This window comes from Barbus barbus (genome assembly GCF_936440315.1).
Source record: "Barbus barbus genome assembly, chromosome: 13".
In the NCBI taxonomy this organism is placed as follows: Eukaryota; Metazoa; Chordata; class Actinopteri; order Cypriniformes; family Cyprinidae; genus Barbus; species Barbus barbus.
In genome coordinates, this window is record NC_136741.1 from 24668453 (window position 1) to 24684099 (window position 15647).

Below are 15647 nucleotides of genomic sequence, written 5' to 3' on the forward strand. Positions count from 1 at the left end.
TGATTAATAAAACAAGAGGACAAATTCTTAATTTGTGGGAACGAATTGTTAGTTTGTGGGCATAAGTATATTTTTATCCCCAAGTCAAGGGCAGTGCTCTGCATCTGGACAATGTTGTGACAATACATTTAAAAAAATAAATAAAAAAATCAATATGTACAGTATAATTGTGTCAGTGCAACCACTACCATCTACTGGTTAAATATCCCAAAATAAAAAGGACTAGTGTAACGACCAGCTGTTTCTATAATGAAAGACTAACAGAGGCGGCACATCAGCTCTCCTGATAACTCCACTTCCCTTTAGTTCTTCCAGGATACCTGCCGGCTTTATTTTCCACAGCTGGCCTGACAACAGGGTTTTCACTTTGAATTGATAAATGAGGGAGATTAACAACGTGCGACGTGGCGACGAGAGAATGGACTGCGGCGAGCGAGTGGACGGCCTGTCAGCTTCCCGGTGGCATCGGATCAGTGCCGCTCCACGCGCTCCTCTTCTCGCTCGTTAACATGCACAACCTGTGAGGCGGGTCTCTAGAGGACGACCCTGTGCAAGGTTCCGTCATTAATCAACTTCAAGCGTGCAAAAAAAAAAAACACAGCCGCACAACACGGTGACCAGACAGCGCGGCGTACGCTTTAAATACACGCAAAATTAATGCAACTTCTAACCAAAGTGTCAATAAGGGGAAGAAAAGCAGTGGCGGGGAGGCGTGCGAGACGAGAGGGGAAGGGGGAGGCGCTGACGACGGGGCCCAACACAAACGGCTGTGATAAGAAACAGAGCCCTTACTAGAATAATAACGCTGTCAGTTGTAAACAAGGCAAAACATGAACCCCGGCCCACAGTCTGGGCACAGGATTGTCCACAGAGATGAGATCTGCCACATTTCTCATTACAGAAACACTGCAGGAATAGAGCGCCAATGAGCCAGCGCTGACTCAACTGGGGAAGACGACCAAAACCGAAAGGAATAAAAGGATAAACATTAGAAGCAGCTGTGGCAGAGCCTTTAAGTTAATTAGTCTCACATGACAAACTATAGGTTTTCGCTAAGACATGTTTGGCAAATGCAATTAGCCACAATATCTATTTTTCCCCCCAAACAACCTCTACTCTCTCTACGATTGTTAAGAAAGCAGCCATGCTAATGAGTTATCATATTTTGTGCGTGAATAATAAGAAAACTCTCGCCATTCTATTGGTTTTAGATCAAAGCGTCTCCATGTATCCCATGGCCTCCGGTTCTCAATCTCTAGCTGGAGGGCAAACATGAAATTGTTATTAATATGCAACTGAGCTGCACTCTGCTTTAGCCTTCAATGTAATTAGGACTGAAGCATCTGATTGCAGGCATCTGCAACAATACATACAGGTGCAGATGCTATGGAAGCCCATTTGTTGGATGTTATTAATTGTGACTCTGAATCATAAGAGAATGCATAATACAGAAATATTAAAGCTAGTATATACCGCTTATATCAACAATGTACTCGGGTGTTTACCTCATAATTACAGGCCTGGTTTACCTCTTAGCATGTTAAGACAGAAATAATGATATACTTGGGCCAGCAATACTATGTAATCATTTTAATAGTTGACATTAAATTACACAGTTCAAAATAACTCCTGAAAGATGGAATTTATATTTAATTTCAGAGAAAGGTGTTTTGTGTTTTTGCATTTGCATCCATAAGGAATAAAACAAAAATGTTTTGTTGGAAAAAAAAGTTAATGCTTTACAAAAAAGTACCGTGGCGGTACCATGGTAAAGTGACAGTGTCAGATGATAATACCACAGTAATGATAAAGTTTAAAATATTCATGTTTCATAGCTTTTACATGGTAATCCAACATACTTCATAGAAATGTAATTACCATGGCACCATGTGTAGAATAAAATAAAAAAGTATTTCATTTTTCAGATAATGTATACAAATGATGTTAATTAGAATATTCTGAATATATGCATTTTCCTTTGTGTTTGTAATGACGGCTATACATGATTATTTGATATTTTAATTACAATTATAAATAACTCATGAATTGTTGCATTGAAAGGTTAAAGATATAACCTGCCCATCTAATTTCTGCTTGAACATTTGAAAATAATAAGCTTTCCCTGCCTCATCTATAAGTGACAAAATTGTTTTATTAGTGAAAAAGTTATTCACCGAAATTGAAACGCGATGCCCTTGATAACATGATCCATAAATCTGGTTAACTTAATAAAGCTCAGTGCGTTTTATGTTAATGTTTTATGTCTGCTCGTATATTCTCACACTTTGCACGGCTCGTGTTTGGGCAACATCTTTGCTTTTGAGTGTGTTAAGTCGGCAAATGCCTGGAGAGGTGAGAGGCAGACGCCTCAGAGCAAGCACACCCATCCTGTCTCTCTGTATCCTGCGTATGGGGCAGGCCTGCAGCTGTGTTACCTGCCATTAGCACTTCTCTCACGAGTTCATTACACACTGCTTTTTTAAAAGAAACGATTTGCTGATATTTCACAGAAACTGCAATGAATCTCACCGAGCCACAAATCACCGTTCTGTCCTCCGACATCTGGAAACCATGTTGTCTGCACCGTATTATTTTAAGCTTCAAACAACACGGCGGTCCCTCCCATACAACAAGTGTATGGGGAGCTGTGGTTTCCAGCCCCGACCGCAGCTCAGCTACATGGAAATCTTGGAGCGGTTTCGTCGAGGCTAATTACGACCCCCCACCCCTCCCTTCGTTGTTTTACTCTCGACAGCTCGCAGAGTTTTCGGACGTGCTGTGAGTCCTGTCTGGCTGGAAAAAGGAGGCCAGTTCTGTCATCTTCTATTCACCACTTTTGTAAATATTTAACAAAATGGAGGCAATAATTAGGGAGGAACTCGGCGTAGTACGCCGCACACTATTGACCCGTAATAAAAGCGAGTTTAGAAACAACTTCTCGAAATAACACGGAGAGACACTATTTGCTTTACGAGCTACCCCAACGTAGAAACCCGCCAAAGGTGGGGTTTCCTTCTAAGACTGCATTCACAATTCCTGCTTCCTCTGTAAACTGCAGTTTTCTATATAATTTCACGGTTGGCTAAACATCTACTGTAATGTACATAGAACCCTACTGTGCGTTCTGAGACTTATTTTCAACTCCTAGTGACCTGGTGACAAATTTCCACCACCTAAGCTGCACGAGCATCGACCTGCATGCGCGTGAGCCTAATGATTCCTGGACATCTCCCTTTAACTTGCGCCCTTATCTCAGTCACACACACACTACGAAGGTGGGACGTGAGCCACTCACATAGCTGGCAGGGGCGAGCGTCCAGGGCTGCTGTCACTACCGTTGCTGTTCCCGTGGTCCATGGCCCCATTCATTTCCTCTCGGATGGCGCTGGCAAGCGAGTTAAGAGTGGGACTTCCGATGGAAGCGGTAGTGTATAGAGATATGTTGTTCTCTGCCATTGAAGCCTAAAACAGAATGGAGGAGATGAACTCGGTGAGACCAATTCCAACAAAACATTAGGAGCGTTCAGTGGCCTTTAGCTCATCCAAAATAAATAACCATTTTATTCATCTGCACACTTCAGTTCCTTTTAGGACCTATTTAGGCGTTTTTCATTTAGTCATTTAGTCATTTAGCAGACGCTTTTATCCAAAGCGACTTACAAATGAAAGTTTATGTTTTTAAAGTCATAATGATGACATGATGTGTGTTCTAGTGAATTTAGCCAGAATGTAATAATTTCTAGACAGTTTTTACACATAAAAAGACAGGAAGATGAAGTGAAAAGAATGCAGAGTGTGCACTTATAATAAGAAATATAATATAATATAATAATTACTTATTTTTATATTTGCATCCTCAGCACCACAAGGGCATCATGGAAATTGAAGTTGTGTCACTCAAGACTCACCTTATAAACCAGCAAAATTTTCTAGCTAGCTTAATTGCTATTATTCATCAACTGTGCACAAAATAATACTATATTGTGCAGTCAATGACTGGATGTGAGCAGCTACTGAATAGATGAATAAGTAAAACCATATAAATAATATGGATGAGGATTGGATGCTGCAAGATTGTGATTTTACCTGGAAGGCTGCAGAAAGAGCGGGACCATACCCCAAAGTGGTATGGATGTTCTTTACTAGAGCTGGACTTCTGTAGAGACAACAATACAAACACACATTCAGTTCAGTACAGAAACGAGTCATACTGTCACTGGTCTACTGAACTGATTTTACACTGAAGTCAGTATTTAGAGTACAATCTGATTTCCAATGAAACTCAATAGTAAAATCAATAGACGGCACTAAACTATCAAAAGCTGTTTAACACTAGAGTTCTGTCCCAAAACTAGCTGCCTGCTTGCCTACTTCACTTCCAATGAAAAGGCTGTTCCAAAATAATAATGCTGCCTTCTAAGATTGTGCTTGGTTTTGGCAATTTTTTTTTACAATTTTTCCAAAAGGATTTGTAAAGGTATTTGTTAAAGAGTCATAAGCCATGATTCAAACCTACCAGCTACATGGTGAATCACAATATTATGAACTTTCAAAAATCAACAAAAAAAAGTGTTAATGAGGGTAAGAACTACAAGTATCCTATGTAGATCACAGATAACAAGGAAGCTTGCTAAGTTTTGGAACTGAGTTTATGTGAATTTGTCTTTTATTTTAACATCACATATTACCGGTATTATACAATCTCATTACACTCACGTGAGTCATTTCATATATTACGAAAAACAGAAATGACAAAGGCATAAGATATGAAAGGCTACATACAGGATGATCGAGCACACAGAGGCGGAGCATGCAGGAAGGGAGCGGGGCAGAGGGCGGTGCTTACTGTACAAGCAGCTCATCACAGCTTTCGTCGGCCGCATGCTTCCTTGGGCGACCTCGTTGTATGTGGCGGCCGCGTTTAAACTCTTCGTCGTCTACGGTCCAAAAGGACCCAAAGTCATCCTCAACTCTTACAAAGCATTTATGCAGCGAGAGATTGGTGCGCACGGCACCCTGGGATGGGGGAGAGGGGCAGCAAGCAGCCAGATGCGGATGTAGCAAGACAGACAGACAGACAGTGATAGACAAGAGGATATGAAATGAATGAATGGATAAGCACAAGCGACTAGGGGTTACGGTGCATACAGCCAGCACATAACTCACATACGGGCACAGAGACGCACGCTAAAGCTAGCAGGGGGTCAATGGGCGGCACAGCACAGAGACAATGACATGGAGCCCATCCATCAACACCACGAGACACAGGTTTGGTCAACCACTCTGCTCGGGGTGGCGCTGGAACACCTACCCGCTGATCTTTTGCGGCCTTCTCTTTTGGAACTCTAGCTCGTCGACGGTCCATACCGCCCCTTTAACGTTCTCTACCCGCACAAAACACTTGTGAAGACTAAGGTTATGCCGCACTGCGTTCTGCAGTTGGTGTGAGAGAAAAAGAAGGGCTATGAGACACATTTTTTTTAGAACCCACATTATTTTGTATTGTTAAGTTGAATACATATTTAAAATAAATAAATTCTGTCCTCATTTACTCATGATTTTACATGTTTTGGCTGTCAACGACACTATCACACATACTGTAATAATCTCAATGTGGAGTTTGAAATTTGACAGCTAAGAAAGGAAGGCAATTATGACTTAAATATGGGTCTGTTTGTCACACAAACCAGACTTTTATGGTGTTTATTCAGAGCTTGAAAGAGCATCAAGGACATTTTTCAAAACCTCTTCTTTTGTGTTCTATAAAGTAATAATGTCATACAGGTTTGGAACGACATACTGGCAAGTAAATGATGACAGAATTTACATTTTTGAGCAAACTTTAAGAATCTGAAAAAAATCCATGCTTGGAAATTCATTGTTTTCTAATAAAATTATCCAGATATCTTTAAAACAAAATCATTTTACATGAAAAGCAACATCTCAAAACCTGTTTTCAGACAGTATTTCAAAAATCATGTTTACCCCACAGTGTTTATTACATATTTTGAAGTTAGATCTCACTTAATATACACTACTGCTGAAAGTTTGAGATCAATAAGATTTTTTCTTAAAGAAATGTATACTTTTATTCAGCAGTGATGCATTAAATTAATTAAAAGTGATAGAAATCTTTTGTAACATTAAAAATGTCTTTACTATTTCAAATAAATTTCAACTTTGTATATCAAAAATTCCTAAAAAACGTGTTACTGTTTCCACAAAAATATTAAGTGGCACAACTGTTGTCAACATGGATCATATTAGCGTGTTTCTTGAGCACCAAATCAGCATGTTAGAATGATCTCTGATAGATCATGTGACACTGAAATAATGGCTGCTAAAAAAATCAGCACTGCCATCACTGTAATAATTTACAATTTATATTGAAAACGGTTGTTTAGAAGTGTAATAATATTTCACAATTACTGTTTTTGCTGTATTTTGATCAAATAAATACAGACTTGGTGAGAATAAGAAATGTATAATTTTCTTCTTTCTTTCAGTTTTTGCAGAGTAGTTGCTATTTTCCAAAACACTCCCTATACAAAGAAATACACTGATCAAGAGCCATTTGTAGCAGCACCTTAGACTACCAACAAAATCCCCAACTGCACAAACAGTTTGATAAACATGACTCTTTGGCAGTTATGACTTTAGCACTGTAGCTGAACAATGAGGGGAAGGGATGTAATTCTAACATGCTCTGCTTGTTGCGTTCTTATAAATTACCCTTTCATCAGGCCATTTGTACAACATGCGGGTGATATTTAGTAAATAAAGCCCTCATTGATTGATGGAGGCCTGTGTGGGTGCTGTCACTCTGGTGCTTTATCATTCAGCTCTGGTAAAAGTCACAGTTCATCATTTTCTGCCTCACTTCAAAAACGGAAACTGAAAACGCTTGAGTTAAATGCCAATGCTCAACAAACTCTGCCAAGGGAAAACATCCTACTCAAATGACCAGATTTCCCCTTAAAGAGGTTGAAATTCTTCCAGAGAAAACCGAAAAACACTTTCAAAATAAATCCAAATGAAGAGAGGGTCTCTTCCAGAAACTTCTAAGGACCATTAAGTGAAATAAATCATATCTGGGGAAAAAAATGCATACTTTCTCTGGGTAATTTGAATTTGTTGACTAAATCTCATTGGGTGAAATAGCATCAATTACACAAATTTTTACATGGTTTCTGTTTGTATCTCTGGTGTTGTTTGGAATAATTCAGATTTTTTTTTAAATGTTTATTACGTTATGATATCTTAATATCTGGAAACAGAAATATGTTTGTCAGCAGTAGTTTGTTTAAAGAACTAAATTTATTATTTATATTCATTACTTTTTTTAATTGCAGCATTATATTTGAATGACAAGTTAAATAAAAAACATGAATTTCAGTTTCAAAGCAAGAACTTGACCGTCTGTCACATATTGCTTTAATTTGATTAGTGACTTTGAAACCATCTACTTTTATTTTTTTCCCCATGATCTTGATCTTTTTAAAGTTCTAAAACTTTATGTCCAGGTTTAAACTTGATTTAGATCTATAATGTAGTCAGACTTTTAGATCCCACTGTATCTCCTTTATTCATATATGTTTGTCATGAGCTAGGAAGTGTGTGTGGTCCAAGAGAGGTGTGCACTGAATTCTGGCGGTCTTTTTCTATTGCCAGGAGTTATTGTGAACCCAATCGTTCCTCCATACATCTTCAACAATCAAGTTTTTTTTTTTTTTTAGTTTCTACCTCATTCCATGTTTTTTATTCAGTCAGATTCATTACATATTAGTGAAAGCAGGAAATAGAAAACAGGAATTGTGAGATCACCTTCCACGTTGCTGCATTGCGTCTGAAATATGCAAACATTCGCGTGAACCAGTTGTAGATCTCGTTTAGTGTTAGCTGTTTTTCCGGCGTCTCTAGTATTGCCTGGAAAAATACACACACACAAATGCTGATAAGCAAAAAGCAGTTCCATTTCCGTTCAAACCTGGAGCAAAAACAAAGTGAGATGCACATGGTATGTCAAGTTAAAGTTGATCTGAGGGTGCATGTAAAACAGCTCCACGCTTTTCCATTCTCAAATAGGAGCTACTTTGTTTACTGAACGCTTCCTTATGCAAATGTGCCAATTTGAGTACATCCTTTTCCGCTAAACGACCAGGACAAGAAAAAAAAATTATATAGCCAGATTATAAAGCAGCAATTATCCCGGGCCCAGATTAATGCCCGTGCGATCACAGATTACTGGTTCAGGCCTGATAATTGACTGGGCATCTCAAAGACGCCCCCGTTCCTACTGTTGTGTGAAATGAATTCCGTAATAATCACATTGACTGTAATACTTAATCAAAAGCAATTGTTATATATGGGCTTTTTTTGCCCCCTCTATGAACAGCAAGTGCTCTCACGCTCATTTGCAGATGGCTAATCTTGAGCTCTGCTGTTAAATTGCATCTGAAATTTAACGGCTGTGGTAGAGGGTGTTTAGGGGTTTGACTTTAAAGAAGTTTGTATTAACGTTGAATATTCATACTACAAACATACTGTTATAAATATGTAAAAAGTGTAGCTGTTCAATTACGATGCAGTAGGTGGGTTAAATATGTGTTCTTACCTGTCGTATTAGCGAAGCATATGTGAAAGGAGGTCGTACTTCGGCATTCATGTAGAACTCTTTGTTCTGGACAATATCTGTTCACAAATACCAGACACAAATATTAACTGAACTAAAGAAACCTGGTCACACTTTACATTATATTACACTAAATGATCTGCTATTTAAAATTCTAAAGTATGTATATATCATGGCAGTATTTGTTGTACTGATATTCATTTTTTTTTTTTTAAATAAATAATTGAATGACAGTAGTAAAATATAGTAAGATAAATTAATGAAAACTAACACTGAGAATAATGAGTATTAAAAAAAATGTTTACTTGCCATGAAAATGAAGCAAATTTTCTATAATTGAATATATATAAATAAATAAATAAATAAATAAATATATAAATAAATAAATATATATATATATATATATATATATATATATATATATATATATATATATATATAATTTTTTTTAGGGTGAAATGTGACCTGCACATATTTTCGTAAGATTTACCCACTGATCCTAATGATTCATGTATTGTAAATGTGAACAATGAAGCTTCCAAGCAGTCTGTATGTACCTGGAGATATGGGCATGTTATACTTGTCCGAGTAGCGTCTGCGCATGGGACCGACACTGTGCAGGCTGTTGGGGGTGATAACGGAGTGGGTTTGCGATAGTGGTGTGAGGGGGGCCGTCGGGGTGGTGGGCGTCTGGGGTAAGCTGAGGGGCGGCGAGGCCTCGGGAGCCGTCTTGGACAGGGTGACGTTAGAAACCAGGTTCAGCTGAAAAGAACAAAGAAAACAGGGCACAGCATTGTTAGTCACGGCTGATGTCTGCGGATGCTAATTGTTAACACACCATCCAATCAATCTTTGCACCGCAGAGGAGCATTGGTGGCATGTTGGTTTGTAAATATTTGTAAACACCATGCTTTCGCTTTCCATGTCCATCATTCTGCGAGCAAATAGCGTACATCCCCCTGGTTGCCTCTTTGTTTGGTCTGCTGGCGTGCTCCCAGAATGCTTTGCTCGCTCTTTTTGCTCTCGGGCGGCAGTAGCAGTCTTGCTGGCTGATGGAATGAGTTTCTCACCGAGCCCTAAGAGGCTCCTAATAAGCCGCAGACAGAGAGAGGTCAATCTACACTAATTACAGCCTCAAATTGTATTGTAAGGACCCTAATTAGTGGCTACTTACAGGGGTGATACTACGATTAAACATCACATCTGAATGACCCTCATCAGCCCGATGGTTTGGCATAAGATGGTTCTTCTGGAGAAATAGTTTCCAGAGAAACACTTCTTCCTCCCTTATCAAGTGGCACAAGGTGGGGGGCTAGTAATAATGGCTATAAGGTAAACTAATTAACCAGCGGGTTAGTTAAGGTGCAATCTCGCTTCCAGCGGCTACGCTGAGTCGTCAGTGTCACATTTCCTCTTCTATTGGAGTAGAAAATGCGAGCCTGACCCGATGCTCCTGCTATTAATTTGTAGGAGATGAGGAAAAAAAAGCTAATGACACATATACATATTTCCCCTCACCAAATTGTTCTAATTGCTAATTTGCCAAAGGAGGCCTTGTTACCAAATTAAACATGACTTTGACTGCGGTCTACGACGAGGGAGACGAATCGTGCGATGAATGCAAGGACAAACAGAGAGGGGCAAAGAAAAAACAACGAGAGGGCACGCAGAGGTGGGTTTTTCGTCATGCGCCACAATCGCCCACAGATTGGGTGAACAAATTAATGAAATGTCAAGGCTGTCAATTGCTTTGGAGGTATCAGATGTCTAATTTTGCTCTATAATGGTGCCGCTGACAGTGCAGACGGCGACGAGGCGAGTGAAAACCAACAGACAGTGTTTAACATCTAACCCCCCGCCACGTGGATACGTCGCAGGCCACGCAATTACCACACACCCTATTAACGGTCATTACCATACAGATGCTCCGCTTGATAGACAGGTACATAATAAAGAAATTTGAGGGCTGACAGAAGCTTCATCCTTGACATGTCATTGTCTTCACGCCTATCTAACCTTTTTTGTTTTTTTTGTTGCTAATTGGTTTCTTTCAGTGTTATAAATATTTATTTTAAAACCGATAGTTCTAGTCCTAGATGCTGATTGGTCAATAAATAAATCCAATTGTGCTAAAATACACCATATAGTACCAGTAATGATACCAAGCTACTGTATAGAAAGCAATGTTTTAATGAAAAATTATAGCTTTAAAATGATAGATTTAGAAGAATTAGAATATAGAGTATTTTTAAAATATTTTTATTAAGAAGGCAAATGAGTTGTTTTCATTCACCTTCAAACTTTGTTGCTAAAGAAAAATGAATAAACCTTTAGATGTTAGTCTCAGTACTTGCGAAAATAGGTGAGACTTGGTTTGGGCCAGAGGTTTTGGATAGTATGGACTTATTCAACCTCTGTGCACACCAGCAAGCTTTGTTATCCATATTCCTCATCCACAAACAGTGAGTAGACTCTACAATAGCCCAGAGAGGCGAGTAATGGCCCTCCTTTTGTTTTCCTGTACCATTTGGGTGCTCTCCAGTACATCCGCAAAATGAGACTTCAGACGGAAAATAATTAAATGGTAATTGGTGATCTAATTATACTGGCTTTGACTTGCCAAGCTGCCATGGAAAACAGAAGACAAGCTGCTAAAAAAGCTTAAACAACAACAAGAAAAAAATCTGCAGTTTAATTATGGACAATGAAAAGGTCAGATTACTGATGAGAACGCTTAGTGACACCTTCGTTCGTAAACTCGTGATCCCACATGTGCACGCACAAACACGTAAACAACTGTGGCCTGAGGCGAAATCTCTCTTAAAATGAGCTGTTGATAAATATGAATGTTACTGGGGCAAGCTTAATGAGCAGAATATCAGACCGCAAAAACATCTAATTTGTTTAGGAGTAAAAATGTGAATTTAAAACGAAACACCCATTCCAACATTAGCCAAGTAAATGACCAAATTTGCTAAATAAATGTCAAGGCTTTTAGTACAACAATGCTGTTGAGTAAAACGTCACTAAATGGAATCTGTAAACACATTTCAACTAAGATTTCACTGAGGTAAATAAAGGCTTCTAATAATACAGCATACAGTACACCTCACAAAAAGTATTTATTTGTAAGGGTCCTCCTCTCCTTTACAAGCTGCTTCCCCTCAGTCCCGTGGGGAGAGGTAGCAGGCTAATAACCCTATCAGTGTCTGAGACCAATTTTCATACACAAGCATCGCCGTGTTATATACCTCTGTACAAATGCTAATCCAAACAATCAGCGTGTGACCGAGGCAAAGCTCCATTGAATGAACTACTGTTACCCGCTGTCCCTGGACACCGTCTCTGGGCTCCTGAGCACCACGGGGCCCCTGAGCAGTAAATAAATGATCAGTGTGCTCAGCACACTGAAGAGAGGAGAGAATCGATCAATGACCGATCAATGATCAATTTTAACTTTTGTAATGGTTTGTGAACACTTGCTCTCCATTAATTATAGTAAAACATTTCTGAGGGATATGTTTTTAACTTTATAAACAGATATAACCTAAAACATGTTCCAACAATTTTCAACGTACTATCAGTTGCTGTGCACTAAATTTAATCTCATATGCTATTTACAGACAGTATGCAAATTGGGACATGAGTCAAGATGCTGAGATGTCAAGAGTGCTATACTCACTGGCTGTGGGGCGGGTTTGGGCTCTGTAGACTTGACATGAAGATGAGTCATCATTGCTTGAAGACGCTCTTTGTCTTTCGCTAACTTTAATGAGAAAAATTAAAGAAAAAAAAAAATTCATACAAATTATAATTAAAAAAAGAAAAGACCTTTTTAACTGCATTTTTGTGTAACATTCTCTCAGTTATCATTAAGCCAAATAACCCTTTGTGAAAGGACATCTGACAAACATATGATTATTCTTGACATACAAGTACTCAAAGTATGACCTTTATACTTGATACAGAGACACAACCCTAAGGGTTTATTAGCCACTGAAAATGAACACACAAGCTCTAGCCTTCAGTCATGGTTACTTCAGCCAAAGTGAATCCACATTAAACATTAGAGGACCTCTCTGACCTCCACACACACAGATCTTGACTGCATTGCCCCAAAACACTGTAAGCCTAAATAGCATTGGCAGCAATGATCTCTAAGATCTACTTAGGATTATGATCATTTTGGGGGCAATGCAGCCCAGTTCTGCTCCTCTCAGCTGCTACTACTTCTGAATCTATACATGTGGCACTTTCTCTCTGCTTTGGTGCAGTATTGAAGAAAAATGTAAAGAATTTATTGGCATCATGACAGAAAAGACAAATTTTATTTCTACTAGCAAGCACTTGAATAGAGTATAAATGGCTAATGTATGGAAAGATGAACATGCATATAGAGAAAGATCATTGCACTTTGATGCCTGGGGTGAATTTGTCTAGCATGAATAAAAGTGTTGCACACACTGGGAGATGAAAATATTGATAAAAAATATTGAGCTGGATTTGACCTCAAAGAGCCTGCATGAGCACCATAGTTCAACGTGTTAAACCACTTCACAATAACTCCGGAACTTTCTAATGCTCTCTGCTTGAATCTAAGAGAGTATCCATCTCCATTCTCCTAAAACCAAAACTTCCCATTCATTTGTCCATACATCCCGATCTCTGTGATGCCATTCACTGAGTATATATCACAATTAATGTGTGTTAACAAGCAATGCAATACAATAAACAAAATGAGTCAATCAATTCACTGAAATGACTGGTAGCTCACCCACCATTGTTGGTACGGCTGGATTTTTTTTTTTCCACAAAGTGTTTTATTGTGGTGCCAAATAGTTAAAAGTCATAAACGACTTTAAAACCCAGTAAAATTGGAAATGTAATTATCTTGTGGAGTTAGCCCCAGGGCACTCCATATATCTTTGCCTGGCTGTCATGTGAACATAACACATTTTTAATGACTGGTTACTCACAAATGTACAAAATAATTTCATTTTTATCCCTCCCTCCTCTATCTCTGAGCTGTTACTTGAGAGCAAATGAGAGAGAGAGAGAGAGAGAGAGAGAGATAGAAGCAGCAAACTTTTGAAAAAGCCAGAAAAGGAGATGAACGAGGAGAAATGAGATGTTACCTGCAGTTCCAGCTGTTGAACTACTTGCATCTGTACCCTGCACTGCGCCGTGCTCCTGTCATCCAAGCCATGTTCATTATTCAGATGTCTACAGAGAGAGAGAAAGAGAGAGACAGAGAGAGCAGCCTTCATTTTAGTACCATATTTTACAGCCATCTATTAAACATTTGATAAAACTTTCATGGTAAAATATTGAATTACATTATCTGCACATTCTGCAGGGCAGTCATTTGTTTCTCCATATTGGAAAAGTGAAAATGGCCAGAGATACGCGCATACTAAAATTATAAAAAGTAAATAAAGCCAATGTCCACACATCCACAAATATCAAATTCCCCAAACACAAATGAACAGTGTTCTAATAAGATCTCTGCATTACCGGAAATAGAAGCGCTCTTTACGCGCCTCATGCATAATTCACGAACTGCCCGTTTCCACGCAAACCTACAGAAATCAAGTTGAGCAGAAAAGAGAAGCGCCTCGCCAAAAGGTGAAAAAACGATATTGTAAATCAGCAGACGTGCACTCCGCAAACCCTCCCAGCTTTTAAAATTAAATGGATTCTTCTTATTTTCAGTGGCTTCTGCAGTTAATTATGTCATCTAGATTAAGAGAACTCAAATGAAGCCAGGAGGAAAAAGGCAAAGGACAACAAGGAGAAAAGAGATGGAATCTGTCATAAACTTGAATTATGAATATAATTATGCATGATTATTTTATACAGCCAAGACCTTTTTTTTCTCCCTCGCACGTTTATAACTAATCTAAATAAGTAGCTGGCCTCGGCAAAGCAGGCCAAGCTTTCCTTTTTTTACCTCTCCTTTTTTTTGTGGTGATTTATATAAAATGGTGGAGATAAGACTCATGAGTGAAGGAAATATGATTGGAGGATTTTTATCAGCCCTCGCATGAATTATGGTTTGAAAATGCTTATGCAGGGGCATTTCATTAATCATTTAATCATAATCCGTGCAGGATGTTTGAACTGATTTCACAAATACCCTTTCATTTCACTACTTCATTATGCCCGCTAATGGACCCAATATATTATATATATCATAAATTATATCGCATCTTCGCTGACCATGTAGGTCACTCTCACCAGGCAGAGGCTGGTGGAATGGAACAGTAGCATTTTCCACGTGCTCGTCTTCCCAAATGCACGTTTACTGTCCTCTGTCGCAAATCAAAGTGTCGTGCCCGGACCTGAGCAGGGGCCGAGACAAGGGGAGCCAGAACTGATGTTGATGGCCTAATAAATTTGGCGAGGTGGCGTGACATGATGGCAGCGGCACCATTATTAAGAATAAAGACAACATACGAGCATGGCTGAAAATACGTGTGGGGAAAACACTCAACAACACTCGTGACGGAGAGCGATTTTGACTTCGGAAGTGGAGCATTCAACCTTGAAAGGGAAATGATCTAAACGTGCGTCAAAACGGACTCTGTTTTCCTTCAGAATGAGCACATAAATATCACGTGTCTTTTTGAACGTTGACACAGCGTGTGAACACCTTTAAAGACATTCTGAATTGATCGTTTTGTAAAAATAACCAGGATTAGGGACGACGAGTGTTTTGGCCATGCTAAATCCACACCTTGTTTAAAACTATCTTGCGTCTGTTCTGGCTTCCAACATTAATCAACTAAAAACAAGCCGCTTTTGAAGTCAGGGAAGGTTGAAGAGGGATCATGTAAACATTTCAAAACAACCACCCAGTTTTCATTTGTGGAGAGATAAAATAGGTACAGGGCGTCTCGCATTTTCAATGAACGCGGCTGGACGTGACATGTTTTGGAATTCTTATTTCGAGGCACCCCGCGAGCCCCCGCTACCCCTTTTCATCCTTTGTTACAGTGGACGTTTCTCTTTTTTC

The 15647-nt window shown here is 39.0% G+C and overlaps 1 protein-coding gene across 8 annotated transcripts in view; it reads right to left on the reverse strand.

The window, feature by feature from the left end:
• Positions 1 to 15647, reverse strand: part of LOC306879626 (forkhead box protein P1-B-like) — a 198780-nt gene that overhangs the window by 4308 nt on the left and 178825 nt on the right. For all 8 annotated transcript variants that reach the window (XM_079432724.1, XM_079432723.1, XM_079432727.1 and 5 more), the window contains 8 exons: positions 13768 to 13855; positions 12315 to 12398; positions 9190 to 9394; positions 8615 to 8691; positions 7825 to 7926; positions 5312 to 5433; positions 4087 to 4156; positions 3296 to 3462 (listed from right to left, as the gene is read on the reverse strand). In XM_079432724.1, coding sequence (XP_079288850.1) covers positions 3296 to 3462; positions 4087 to 4156; positions 5312 to 5433; positions 7825 to 7926; positions 8615 to 8691; positions 9190 to 9394; positions 12315 to 12398; positions 13768 to 13855 — 915 coding nt within the window. The remainder of the gene's footprint in view (positions 1 to 3295; positions 3463 to 4086; positions 4157 to 5311; positions 5434 to 7824; positions 7927 to 8614; positions 8692 to 9189; positions 9395 to 12314; positions 12399 to 13767; positions 13856 to 15647) is intronic.